General features: G+C 42.7%; 1 protein-coding gene across 5 annotated transcripts in view; it reads right to left on the bottom strand.

Annotated features, from left to right (window-relative positions):
* Cfap61 (cilia and flagella associated protein 61) overlaps positions 1 to 11,504 on the bottom strand; it is a 302,729-nt gene that overhangs the window by 249,580 nt on the left and 41,645 nt on the right. For all 5 annotated transcript variants that reach the window (XM_076570780.1, XM_076570781.1, XM_076570783.1 and 2 more), the window contains one exon: positions 7,879 to 8,038. In XM_076570780.1, the coding sequence (XP_076426895.1) occupies positions 7,879 to 8,038 (160 nt within the window). The remainder of the gene's footprint in view (positions 1 to 7,878; positions 8,039 to 11,504) is intronic.

Raw genomic sequence — 11,504 nt, 5'->3', positions numbered from 1 at the left:
AGAAGCAGATCTGGAGTCAAAGATCGAAAGACAGTCATTTATGTGGGAGTCCTTAGGGACAGAAGAGGGCAGAGGGCAGAGACTGGATTCCAGGAATGATCAGTACATGCGGTAGTCATTCCCTAGCTCTTCTAGCTTGCAACCTGACAGGGCAGCTGTCTTCCATAGCTCTAGACAGGCCTGAAGATACAGGGGTGAAGGTTCCAGCATGAGAAAGTTGTCTTCAAACATATGCAGAGGATATGGGTTGGTCTCTGGTAAATCACTAAGGAAATCTCTCATTAAACAGCTCACTGACATGAAAAACCCTGATTCTGTTTTTAGTGAAACATACCTGTCATGGAAGTATTCAATCTACATCTACTCTAGGTCTCTTTTGTGCCTGAGAAATGTTTATGCCCTGGGTATATGGGTATATAAAATATATAAGTTAATTAAACATTTACCAATAATGAATCATAAAAAATCATTTGAAACCAGTTCTTGGGTAAACTTGTCATTTTACCATTTTGGAGCATGGGTGTATGCACTTTGAGGTGTTCATGAATGTACACAGGCACTGTGGATGCTAGAGGAAGATGTTGGATGTCTTTCTCAATTCTTCATCTTTGTTTTTTCTTATTGAGACAGGGTCTCTCACTGTACCTGGAGCTCCTCACTGATTCAGCTGGACTGCCTGGCCAGCCACCCCTAGGGACTATCCTGTCTCTGCCTCCTCAGCACTGGGATCACAGGAGCATGTTACCATGTGGTGGTATTGTGTTCCCCAAAATATTGTGTACTCTAATAAATTTATCTGGGGTCAGAGAACAGACAGCCACTAGATACAAAGGCTAGAAAATGGTGGCACCCACACCTTTAATCCTAGCATTCCAGAGATAGAAATCCCTCTGGATCTCTGTGAGTTCAAGGCCACATTGGAAACAGCCAGGCATGGTGACTCATGCCTTCAATCCCAGGAAGCAAGGCTTTAATCCCAAGGAGTGGTGGTAGAAAGCAAAAAGATATATAAGGCGTGAGGACCAGAAACTAGAAGATTTTGGCTGGTTAAGCATTTTGGCTGGTTAAGCATTCAGGCTTTTGAGCAGCAGTTCAGCTGAGAGCCATTGGGATGACACAGAAGCTTCCAGTCTGAGGAAACAAGACCAGCTGAGGATCCGGTGAGGTGAGATAGCTGTGGCTTGTTCTGTCTCTCTGATCTATCAGCATGGACCCCAATAACTCGCCTCCAGTTTGATTTTATTAATAAGAACTTTTAAGATTCCTGCTACATTACCATGCCAGGTTTTTTAAAGGTGCTGGGATCAAATTCAGGTCCTCATGCTTCTGTGGCAAGACTTTACTGATCGAGCCATTCTCTAGTCCACGTTAATATTTATTAAAGAGAAAAGCAAACTTGTATACTAATTAGGTACATGTGATTGACTTTTAGATTAAGAATTAGGTCTTGGCAAAATATTTAACTCTGAAGCAGTAGAACATGCCCAACATTTTCAGAGGTGACTCATGTTTTGGTTGCACTAACATTTTGGTTGTACAATTAAAAGGTGAGAATGCTGCTTCCCATAAGTGTGGAATACAAAATGGTAGCAGTATGCCTGGGATAATTTTATAAATTGTTGGAAATTCTATGTTAGTCTCAAGCCAAAATTCATTTTGTGATTTTGTGCGTGGTGTATATACTTGTTAGTGTGGGTACCTGCGCATGTGGTGGTGGTAGGGGGAGCCAGAGGTTGACATCTGCTACCTTCCTTGATCACTCTCCACCTTTACTCTTTTGAAACAAGGTCTCTCTATGAATGAACCTAAAGCTCATTGATTTGGCTAGATTTTTCTGGCCAACGAGCTTCAGAGATCTGTCTACCTCTGCCCCACCAACTCTGGAGTTACAGGAATCGTTTAATGATTTTTTTTTAATTAAATTCAAGCCAGCAACTCAAACAGCAATTTTTAAAACCAAATGTTTGAACATAATCCAACCAAAGATATATTAATTTGATACTTACAGACTGAAGAATCTTGATAGAAAAATATTAAAAGCTTAAAAATATTAAAATCCCCACTCTGTAGGAGAAGAGAATTTTGTATGTAAAGTAAAAACACTGCAATTCATAACCTCTCAGGAAACATTCCTTAGCATGAAATGATGTGACAGATTGAGCACTGTAAACAGTCAGTACATGCTGTGTGTTCAGAACCAAGGCTACAGTGAAGTCACATGATATGACACAGGTGAGCATCACCAGAAACACCTTGGATTCATTGCACAATTGATTCTGAATTGATTTTTGACCACTAAAAAACCTTTGATTGTTGCCAAATTTTTCGTAACCCCTACACTCAGACTCCACTGGGGTTGTGACCCACAGTTAAAGAAGCTGTAACTAAAGAAACAGGTGGAGTTGGGCTGGGAGTGTAGCTCAGTGGTAGACTGGCATGTATAAGATCATGAGCACCCAGCCCCCAAAATAAAAAGAGAGTCACCTCACCCAGATTGTCACTTTGTACAGATGCAGAGAGGCTAGATAAGAGGCTGGACTGGGCTTTTGAGACAGTTCCTGATGAAATTTATAAACCTTGGACAAACTTGGGCAGAGATGAAATAGAGAGAGTGTCACCTGCCCTAACGCTCTAGCATCAAGCTATGAGGATACGATGAGGTAAGGCATATGAACATCCTTTAAAATGAAAAAATCACTGTCCTTCATAGTTTTTACTGCCAACTTGACACAACCTAGAGTCACCTGGGAAGAGGGAACCTCAACTGAGTAACTGCCCAGATCAGACTGGACTGTGGCCATGTTTGTAAGAGGTTGTCTTGATGGATGATTGATATGGGAGGGGCCAGCCCGCTATGGGGGGCACCATCCCTAGGCAAGTGAGTCCTGGCTATATAAGAAAGCTAGCTGAGCATCAGCTAGAGAGCAAGCTGGTAAGCAGCATTCCTTCATGGTTTCTGCTTCAGTTCCTTCCTGCCTTGGGCTCCTGCCCTGACCTCCCTCAGTACTGGATCATGACCTGGAAGTGTAAGTCAAATCAACCCTTTCCTTCCCAACTTGCTTTTGGTTAGAGTGCTTTATCACAGCATCAGAAGAGTAAGTAGAACAATCAGCAAACAAAATACAAAATAGAAATTATAATCAAATACAAACTGCAATGATGTGTGCTCATTTAAAACACAAATTTCAGATCATATTTTCAAGAAATTCTATTTCCTTTAACTGGAGACTTCCATCAGAGTAACAAAAAACAAACAGGTCACAGCTCATTTTCAGTCTTCTCTGGAGCTTCTTCTGTTGATGTGATGAAAAGACGGCTGTGGAATTTGTTGATGACTCTGCTTGGTTATAATGAGCTGCTGAGGACCTATGACTCCATCCCTGAGTTATCTCAAGTCTACAATGGAAGCTCCCTGGTAACAATTTCATAAAGAATCATCTTTGTGTCAGTGAACAGAAAACCAATTTTCAAAAATAAACACCCTGTGATGGGTGACGAGTCTCCCTGCTTCCTTTGCTTGCCACCCTGTCCTAGAGCAAACGAGTTTAAGAAATAGGTTGAGGGGGGTAATGAGAAGACAGCTGCCTGCCTTTCCCATCTCCGTAGAATTTTGCCAGCTAGAGACATAACAGATAGTGTGTAATTTCAGGCCCACAGTTCTGCTTAAAGTTGACTCTCCTCCTCTTCAATAAAATTTCTGAGACAGGAATTTTTCTATATTCTATATAAGGAACTGCAGTAGTGTCAGGAGGACTCAGCCCCAGGAGGAGTCTATAGCCTTCCAATCTGGTTTTCAGGGTCTTTTTTTTTTTTTTTTTTTTTTTTTGTTTTGTTTCCGTTTTTGTCTTTTTAAAAGAATGATAGCACAGAAAACAGAAAAAAAAACTTTAAAATTTACATACTTGCCACTGAGCGAAGTGCATCACAATTCTAATATTTACTCTTCCTAACCATTCCCTGGGTTGGGTATTATTTTTATCTCCCCTTTATACATGAGAATACTGAGCCACAGCAAGGCTCCTGTTTGGTGCCACCTTCAAAGAAGAATTCGAGCCCTGGAAAGCAACTGTGACAACTTCTAGTTTAGGGTTATCTCATGGTATTTAAATGTTCCTCCAGAACATTCTTTCCCTGAGAGGCTGGGCAAGCCACTGCTTGCCATGAAACAGCAATACCTTCAAGTCTCACTTTCAGGAAGGGTGCTGCCATTGGTACAAGAGGGAAGAGCCTTTCCATGAGGGCCTCACGGTTCTGTGTGATGAGTACATACAGTCAGGACCGGTCTGTGCACCCGTGTGTCTAGTATTTGGTTTTCCCACTGGAGATACAAGGTTGGCTAAAACGACACCTGTAATTGACTGGAATACCAAGTCCTGTACACCAGCCATATTGCTCCTCTTCCTGTTTTTGAACAACCTTACTAAAAGAGAAAGCATGTTAGAGAAAGAAGTGAAATTTAAAAAAAAAAAATCCTGATTTTTCCCCTGAAGAGTGAGTGTACATCCAGTCATAAAGAAATAATGGTCACTAACTACTTTCAACATTTACCAAATTCATTCAAGACATGGACACCAAGTAAAGTGTTTCAAATGTCATATCTCAGTAAATATTCACAACTCCTGTCTGATGGAGATTTTCCTCACCCTACACATGGGAATCCAGATAAGAGAAGTGAATTTGCTGTGGATATTGCTCTGTATAAATAGCCAGTAGCCAGGCAAAAAGTATAGGCGGGACAAGCAGAAAAGAGAATTCTGGGAACAGGAAGGCTGAGTCAGGAGACCTGCCAGCCACTGCCATGACAAACAAGATGTAAGGTACCAGTAAGCCACGAGCCACATGGCAACTTATAGATTAAAAGAAATGGGTTAATTTATAATAGAAGAAGTAGATAACAAGAAGCCTGCCATGGCCATACAGTGGTGGTGCACACCTTTAACCCCAGCAATCGGGAGGCAGAGCCAGGTGGATCTTTGTGAGTTCGAGGCCAGCCTGGGCTACCAAGTGAATTCCAGGAGAGGCGCAAAGCTACACAGAGAAACCCTGTCTCAAAAAACCAAAAAAAAAAAAAAAAAAAAAAAAAAAAAAGTTTTAAAAATTTAGACTTTCTGGACAGTGAGACATGTCTGCTCCTGGCAGCACTGATTTACTTCAGAGAGGAGGATGGGCATCAAAGACACTCCATATGGAGTTTATCTTCACTTTAGCAAAAATAGCCATTTGGGCAAGAAACTGTTCTTGCCTGGACTGCTTGATCGACTGGACATGTAGGACCCATAGAAAGATGACCACTGAACTTTGCTTGGCAAAATGGTCCTTCAGGTTCCTGCTTCACAGAGGAAACTGCCAGACATTCTACAGGACACTGAGAAAAAATGACTGAGAGACTCTAAGCCTGTGGGCTGAAGACAGATGCCCCAACTTTACAGAGGAACTTTGGATGACTGTCCAGGCTGCCAGCTGTCTCTGTCTACCCTGCAAGAAATTTGCTTGCATCCTTCTCCCATTTCTCAGGTAATATTATATCCTTCTGAGGTCTTTGATGTGGTTGAAGACTAGATAGTTATAATTTTCCTTAGTTAGGATAAAAGATAAGTTAGATATAAAACCTTAGGCTCACAAATATAGGATAGATAGGATATCTTCTTTAATTTTGCCAAATACAAATAGTCTAGATATTATACATAGACTAGATATTGTAACAGGCGGTGTAGTTCAAAGGATTCTGCTTAAAGGGCAAAGAGATTTATTAAGAAAGAAAAACTCACAAGATAGAACAGAGGAATTGTCACAGGATCCTGGAAAAGGTGAGGCACAGTTCCATGCTGTTATATGTAATTTTACTATGTAAAATTTAAAACCTTCCTTTTTGAAAGAAAAGGGGAAGTGCTGTGGATATCGCGCCATATAAATAAAATGCTGTCTGGCCAGTAGCCAGGCAAAAAGTATAGGCGGGACAAGCAGAAAGGAGAATTCTGGGAACAGGAAGGCTGAGTCAGGAGACCTGCCAGCCACTGCCATGACAAACAAGATGTAAGGTACCAGTAAGCCACGAGCCACATGGCAACTTATAGATTAATAGAAATGGGTTAATTTATAATAGAAGAAGTAGATAACAAGAAGCCTGCCATGGCCATACAGTTTATAAGTAATACAAGCATTTGTGTGTTTATTTTATAAATGGGCTGTCAGACTGCTGGGGGCTTGGTGGGACCTGGAGAGAAAACTCTCCAGCTACATGAATTGACATACCTAAGCTTACTTGCCTATTTGCCTTAAGAACCTACTTAACCATGAAGCTACTATGGTGCTTAATAACCAAACTTTGAGACTACCTCATCTTACATCATGAAATAATGACACAGACAATATTCAAAATTCATCTTATGGCTCAGGGTTAAGGGCTTGTACTGCTCCTGCAGAGGACCTGAATTCAGTTCCTAGCATTCATATGGCAGCTCACAACCTGTATTTCCAGCTCCAAGGATGCTGACACCCTCTTCAGTCCTCCACAGGCATGCACACATTTGCATGTACACACACACACACACACACACACACACACACACACACACACACTCAGGATATACCCATACAGACATACATACTGTTGGTTGTTTTCTTACTCTTTGTCTCTTTGGGGGCCTACCACCCAGCTCCCAAAGAAATCACACATGGAGGCTTATTCTTAATTATGAATGCCCGGCCATAGCTTAGCTTGTTTCTTGCCAGCTTTTCTTCACTTTAAATTGGCCTGTCTGTCTTTTGCCTCTGGGCTTTTACCGTTCTCTATTTTTGTACACCTTTCTTTCTTACTCTGTTGCTGATTGTGTAGCTGGGTGGCTGGCCCCTGATGTCCTCCTCCTTCTCTTGCTCCTAGATCTCGTCTCCAAGATTTCTCCTATTAATTCCTTCTGCCTGCCAGCCCCACCTATCCTTTCTCCTACCTCACTATTGGCCATTTGGCTCTTTATTAGACCATCAAGTGTTCTAGACAGGCAAAATGACACAGCTTCACAGAATTAAACAAATGCAACATAAGCAAAAGTAACACACCTTAAAATACTATTTCCCAATACATACACACACACAAATAAAAAATTGAAAATTCATGTTATTTCATATAGCTAGGAATCAACTTGCAATAGGCTCATACTATAGAGAGTTTGCCAAAGACATACACACAGAAGTACTGATTGTAAAAATCAAAGTTTAAAGTATACGGAGCCTTCAAAATTAATTGCTTTTTAAACATTTAAACATTTTAAGCACTGAAAATTGGATCAGTGCTTAACTAGGAAACCTAGTCCACACTAGACCAGTGATCTGCCACTAAGATATTTCACTAGTCCACTGAATTCTTGAAGTTATTTATTAAATTCTGCTCTCTCTCTCTCTCTCTCTCTGAGTGTGTGTGTAAGTGTGTGTGTGTGTGTGTGTGTGTGTGTGTGTGTGTGTGAGAGAGAGAGAGAGGGAGAGAGAGAGAGAGAGAGAGAGAGAGAGAGAGAGAGAGAGAGAGAGAGAGAGAGAGAGAGAGAGAGAGAGAGAGACTAAAGTGGCACTGGGAATGTAGCTCAGAGATAGAGCTCTTATCCAACATGCATAAAGCTCTGAACCCGATCCTCAGTAACGAAAACAAAAATCTCACTGACCATTCTGCAAGCAAACATCCTGGATTTGGGAACCTTTAGCTTTAATTAAACCATGTCTAGCTGTACAGATTTGTTCCTGGACCCACAGATTTCACAAACATGTCACTAATCGTGTGGATTTACTCCATAAACAGAACTGGAAGAGACTTAAGATGCCCTTTCAGCAAATAGCTGTGTGTAAGACATGGACTGAACTTTCTGGTATGTCCTGGGAGAGTCACTGTACCTTGGCTTCCTTGAATACTTGATTCCTTTGATGGTTCCAAAAGATCATCAGGATGTGGGACACAGAATCCATGGAAAGGGCCCAAGTCGAAGCATTCATGCAGCAGGGTCAAGTTCACACTGGAGCACACACTCATGAACCCAACAGCCTTGCCTTCCACCTGGAATGGCAGAATACAGTCATCTATCAGATTTAAGGCGGTGGTTGCTGTGGATCTGCCACGAGCTCTTGGCATGTGGCCCACGGGTAGCTTGGGGGACACTCTGAGTGATTTAAGGGTGGAAGGGTCTTCAAGTAGCTCTTGCATCCGGTACAATGCATAGAACATGCTCAACAGCATAACCAACAAGTGACCACTGTGGATGCTCATCACAGTTGGGAAGGAACTTAGGCAAGTTGCCAGGGTGTTCTTGAGGAGACACTGGAATGCTACACCTGACCTCTTCCTGGACACTCCCTCACCTTGCCTATCCCACTCCCGCTGCCAGCTAGTGAGGTAGATTTTGGTCTTTGAGAGAGAGAGAGAGAGAGAGAGAGAGAGAGAGAGAGAGAGAGAGAGAGAGAGAGAGAGAGAGATGGGGGCAGGGGTGTGTTTGCTTTTCTTTTTATTCATCCATAAGCCCCGACCTCCTAACACTTTTCTCCACCCTGTCCTTCCCCACACATCATGCACAGCTCTTAGTAAAGCAGGTTGCTCCTGACCCGTCTGATAAACCCCAACTTAGAGAACAGTTACAATTCAGGGCTCCTTAATAGGGAGAAACTCTTCTATATCTCTTGAATGCACTTATTTATTACTTGATTGGTTGTGGAGGAGGAGAAGTGAAGAAAGGTTGTTTGGAGGGAAACAGCTCAGTGAAGTCTGGACTGATCTACAAACAAACAACCCTCCGCACACTAAGACAATGGGTACTGAAGCTCTTGAAACGGTGGTCATGATTTTAATCTATGATTTTTTTTTCATTTTTTTGATGAGGAACACAGACTCCCAGGAAGCTGAGTGAGTGACTAAGTGACACAGTCTTTCTATTCAGGAAGTGGACCCACTAGTACTGTGCAGCACCCTTTCCCAAGAAGGAGTATCTCCACACAAATGGACGATGCTTCAACATCCTACAACAGAGAGGCAAGTGGCAAGGATGTTTGCTGATACAGGAAAAGACAGACAGCAAACTATTTCTCTGAAAGCTTTGTGTGCTTGAAAAGCAAATGTGAGATGCCCTTTATTTTTAAGGAGTCTTTTTTAGAATGAATTTTCCTTGCATATTCCTTTCTTCACAGGACCCCTCCCCAAATGATACTTGCTATAAAAGGCTGATTTACACAGCTGTTTTATAAAGCCATTGACACTTTAATGAAAGTCCAAAATAAACATTTTAATTTTTTTCCCAAATAACAAGTAATTGTTTGTCTTGTTTGCGCTCCCGAACAAAGGCTGTGTAGCTGCAGTTGTCTGGCTTCTCTATAATTTCAAGCCCAAGACTCAGCAGACGCTGATTAACCAATCCATCTACCATATGTGCAGAAAGAGACGGCCAGCCTCACTCCCGGCAGGGAAAATTGGCATCCATCTTGGTTCACATGGAGATGTCCTTCTAATCTACAGCCGTGCTGGCGCAGCGAAACTTCCATGGCCTGAAATACCTTTTGCTGGCTTCATGGCGAGCTGCATGTGCATGATAAGAATGTATTATTTATAAGACCGCTGTTAGTAATGAGCTATTACACTAATGGCTCATTGTGTTTGGTATTTGATTTCAAATGGCATGGATCACACATTCTGATGAAAATGAGAAAAACATGTTTTGCCATTAGGAACAAAGATTTAGCATTCTCCAATTCCACAACCTGTTATATTCCCATCACTCGGCTAGGATTGTAACAACTTACAAAAGCCCACAATCAGAGACAGCAGCAGAGCAAGGACGGGTGGTGGACATGTCTGCTCTGTTCTTTGGGCTTCTTTCAAATGACAGCCTTGAGATATGCTGTTCTGAAATATCAGTTTGTAGAACTAGCCATGGGTATGTTGGTGTGCAGGTCAGCAGCACAGTGCAAAGGCATTGGCTGCTGTTATTGTTCAGTGGACAGAGATGGTTCCTGCCGTCAAGTCTTCTCACACTGGCAGACAACCCTGGAGGTTTTGCTCTTCTTGTCCGTCCTGTGAGAGTCTACATGACGACACAGATAAGGTTTAGGTCACTGGAAACCCATCTGGAAGCATGCCTCGTCTTCCCAAACAGGTCTAACTCACAGACACACGTGGGCTTTAAGATTCATAGCTCCACCCCCAAAGCCCCACTGTCAAGCATCCCTTTTGGGTGACAGTATTTCATAATGAGGGCTTTTGTCCTCGCTGTGACCGTTACTGGCTTTGATCCCCTTCTCTGGATGCCAAGTGTATGGCTAACCTGGCAGGCTCTCTCCCGCCTGCAGGTCAGTGGGGCTTTCTCGGACCACTGCTGCCCGTGTCCTGGACGATGCCAAAACAGACACTCTGCCCATCTGTCTCTAGGAGCTGCCTTGGCCTCCAACTGCCCTTCCTTGAAATCTCAGCTTGGAGTAAACACCAGATGTCAAGGTACAGTTATGACAAGGAACCTGCAGCAAAGTCGCAGCTCAAAGCTCCTCCAACGTAGCAAACAGGACAAAGGAAGCCAACGATTCTTTCACAAGTCAATGGCTTTTCTCCTAACTCACGCCAAGCTCTCAAATGCTCTACGTGCATAACCTGAAGCCGTCCTGCACTGGGCTGGAAAGAGGCACACTTGATGCGCTTTGTCCTGTTACCTCCGGTCACGGGTGGCTGCCCCGTGCATGAGATGTTGGCGAATGCAGATTCAGTGCTGGGAAGAAATGCCCGGATGTTTAGTGCTTGCCAATGGTAAGATACTGTCATCATGGTAGTTTCAAGTTGCCAACTGATGTCATCCAACATGGAGTCAAGAAGTAGGGAAGAGATATATGATGGCATGCTATTAAATACTGTGTTCACTGGATAAGACCACAGACAAAATCCCCAAGAGCTACTTAATATTGAAAGAAATAAATTACACTCTTTAAACATTATTTACTATACTCTCTTACACTGTAAGTGTATACAAGTGGCCTTTTTTGTTTTTTGAAGACAAGGTCATTATGTAGTCTAGACTGGCCTTGAACTGGCTATTTAGCTGTGGGTGACCTTGAACTTTTGATCCTGCTGTCTTTGCCTTCCAAGTGCTAGGATTATAGGTGTGTGCCACCTGGGTTTATATGGCAAGAACTCTACCCACTGAGCTACATCCTCAGCCTATACAAGTTTTAATGACAGCTATGTTCAGCAAATAGCTTACAAAGTTCCTGAGAATTTAACAACTAGCTCTTTCAACCTAGACCAGATTGGCTCCAACATACCTCTACCCAGAGTAGGAACATGTCCAGGGTGACAGGTAGGGGGTGGTGGTAGGAGGGTAGGACCAGTATTTAGTTCGAACCCAGAAAAGCTTCAGACACAAGATGTGGCACTGCTCACAGTGATCTCCCCGGCTCCTGTTCCCAGGCCCTGCCTCTACCCTTGCCCTTGATTAAGATCTTCTGATTGCTGAGGTAGCACAGTCTTTGGAGGAGATTAGGCTAGACCCCTT

This window comes from Peromyscus maniculatus, chromosome 4 (assembly GCF_049852395.1).
Source record: "Peromyscus maniculatus bairdii isolate BWxNUB_F1_BW_parent chromosome 4, HU_Pman_BW_mat_3.1, whole genome shotgun sequence".
Lineage (NCBI taxonomy): Eukaryota > Metazoa > Chordata > Mammalia > Rodentia > Cricetidae > Peromyscus > Peromyscus maniculatus.
This window is presented reverse-complemented; position numbering and strand designations above follow the sequence as displayed.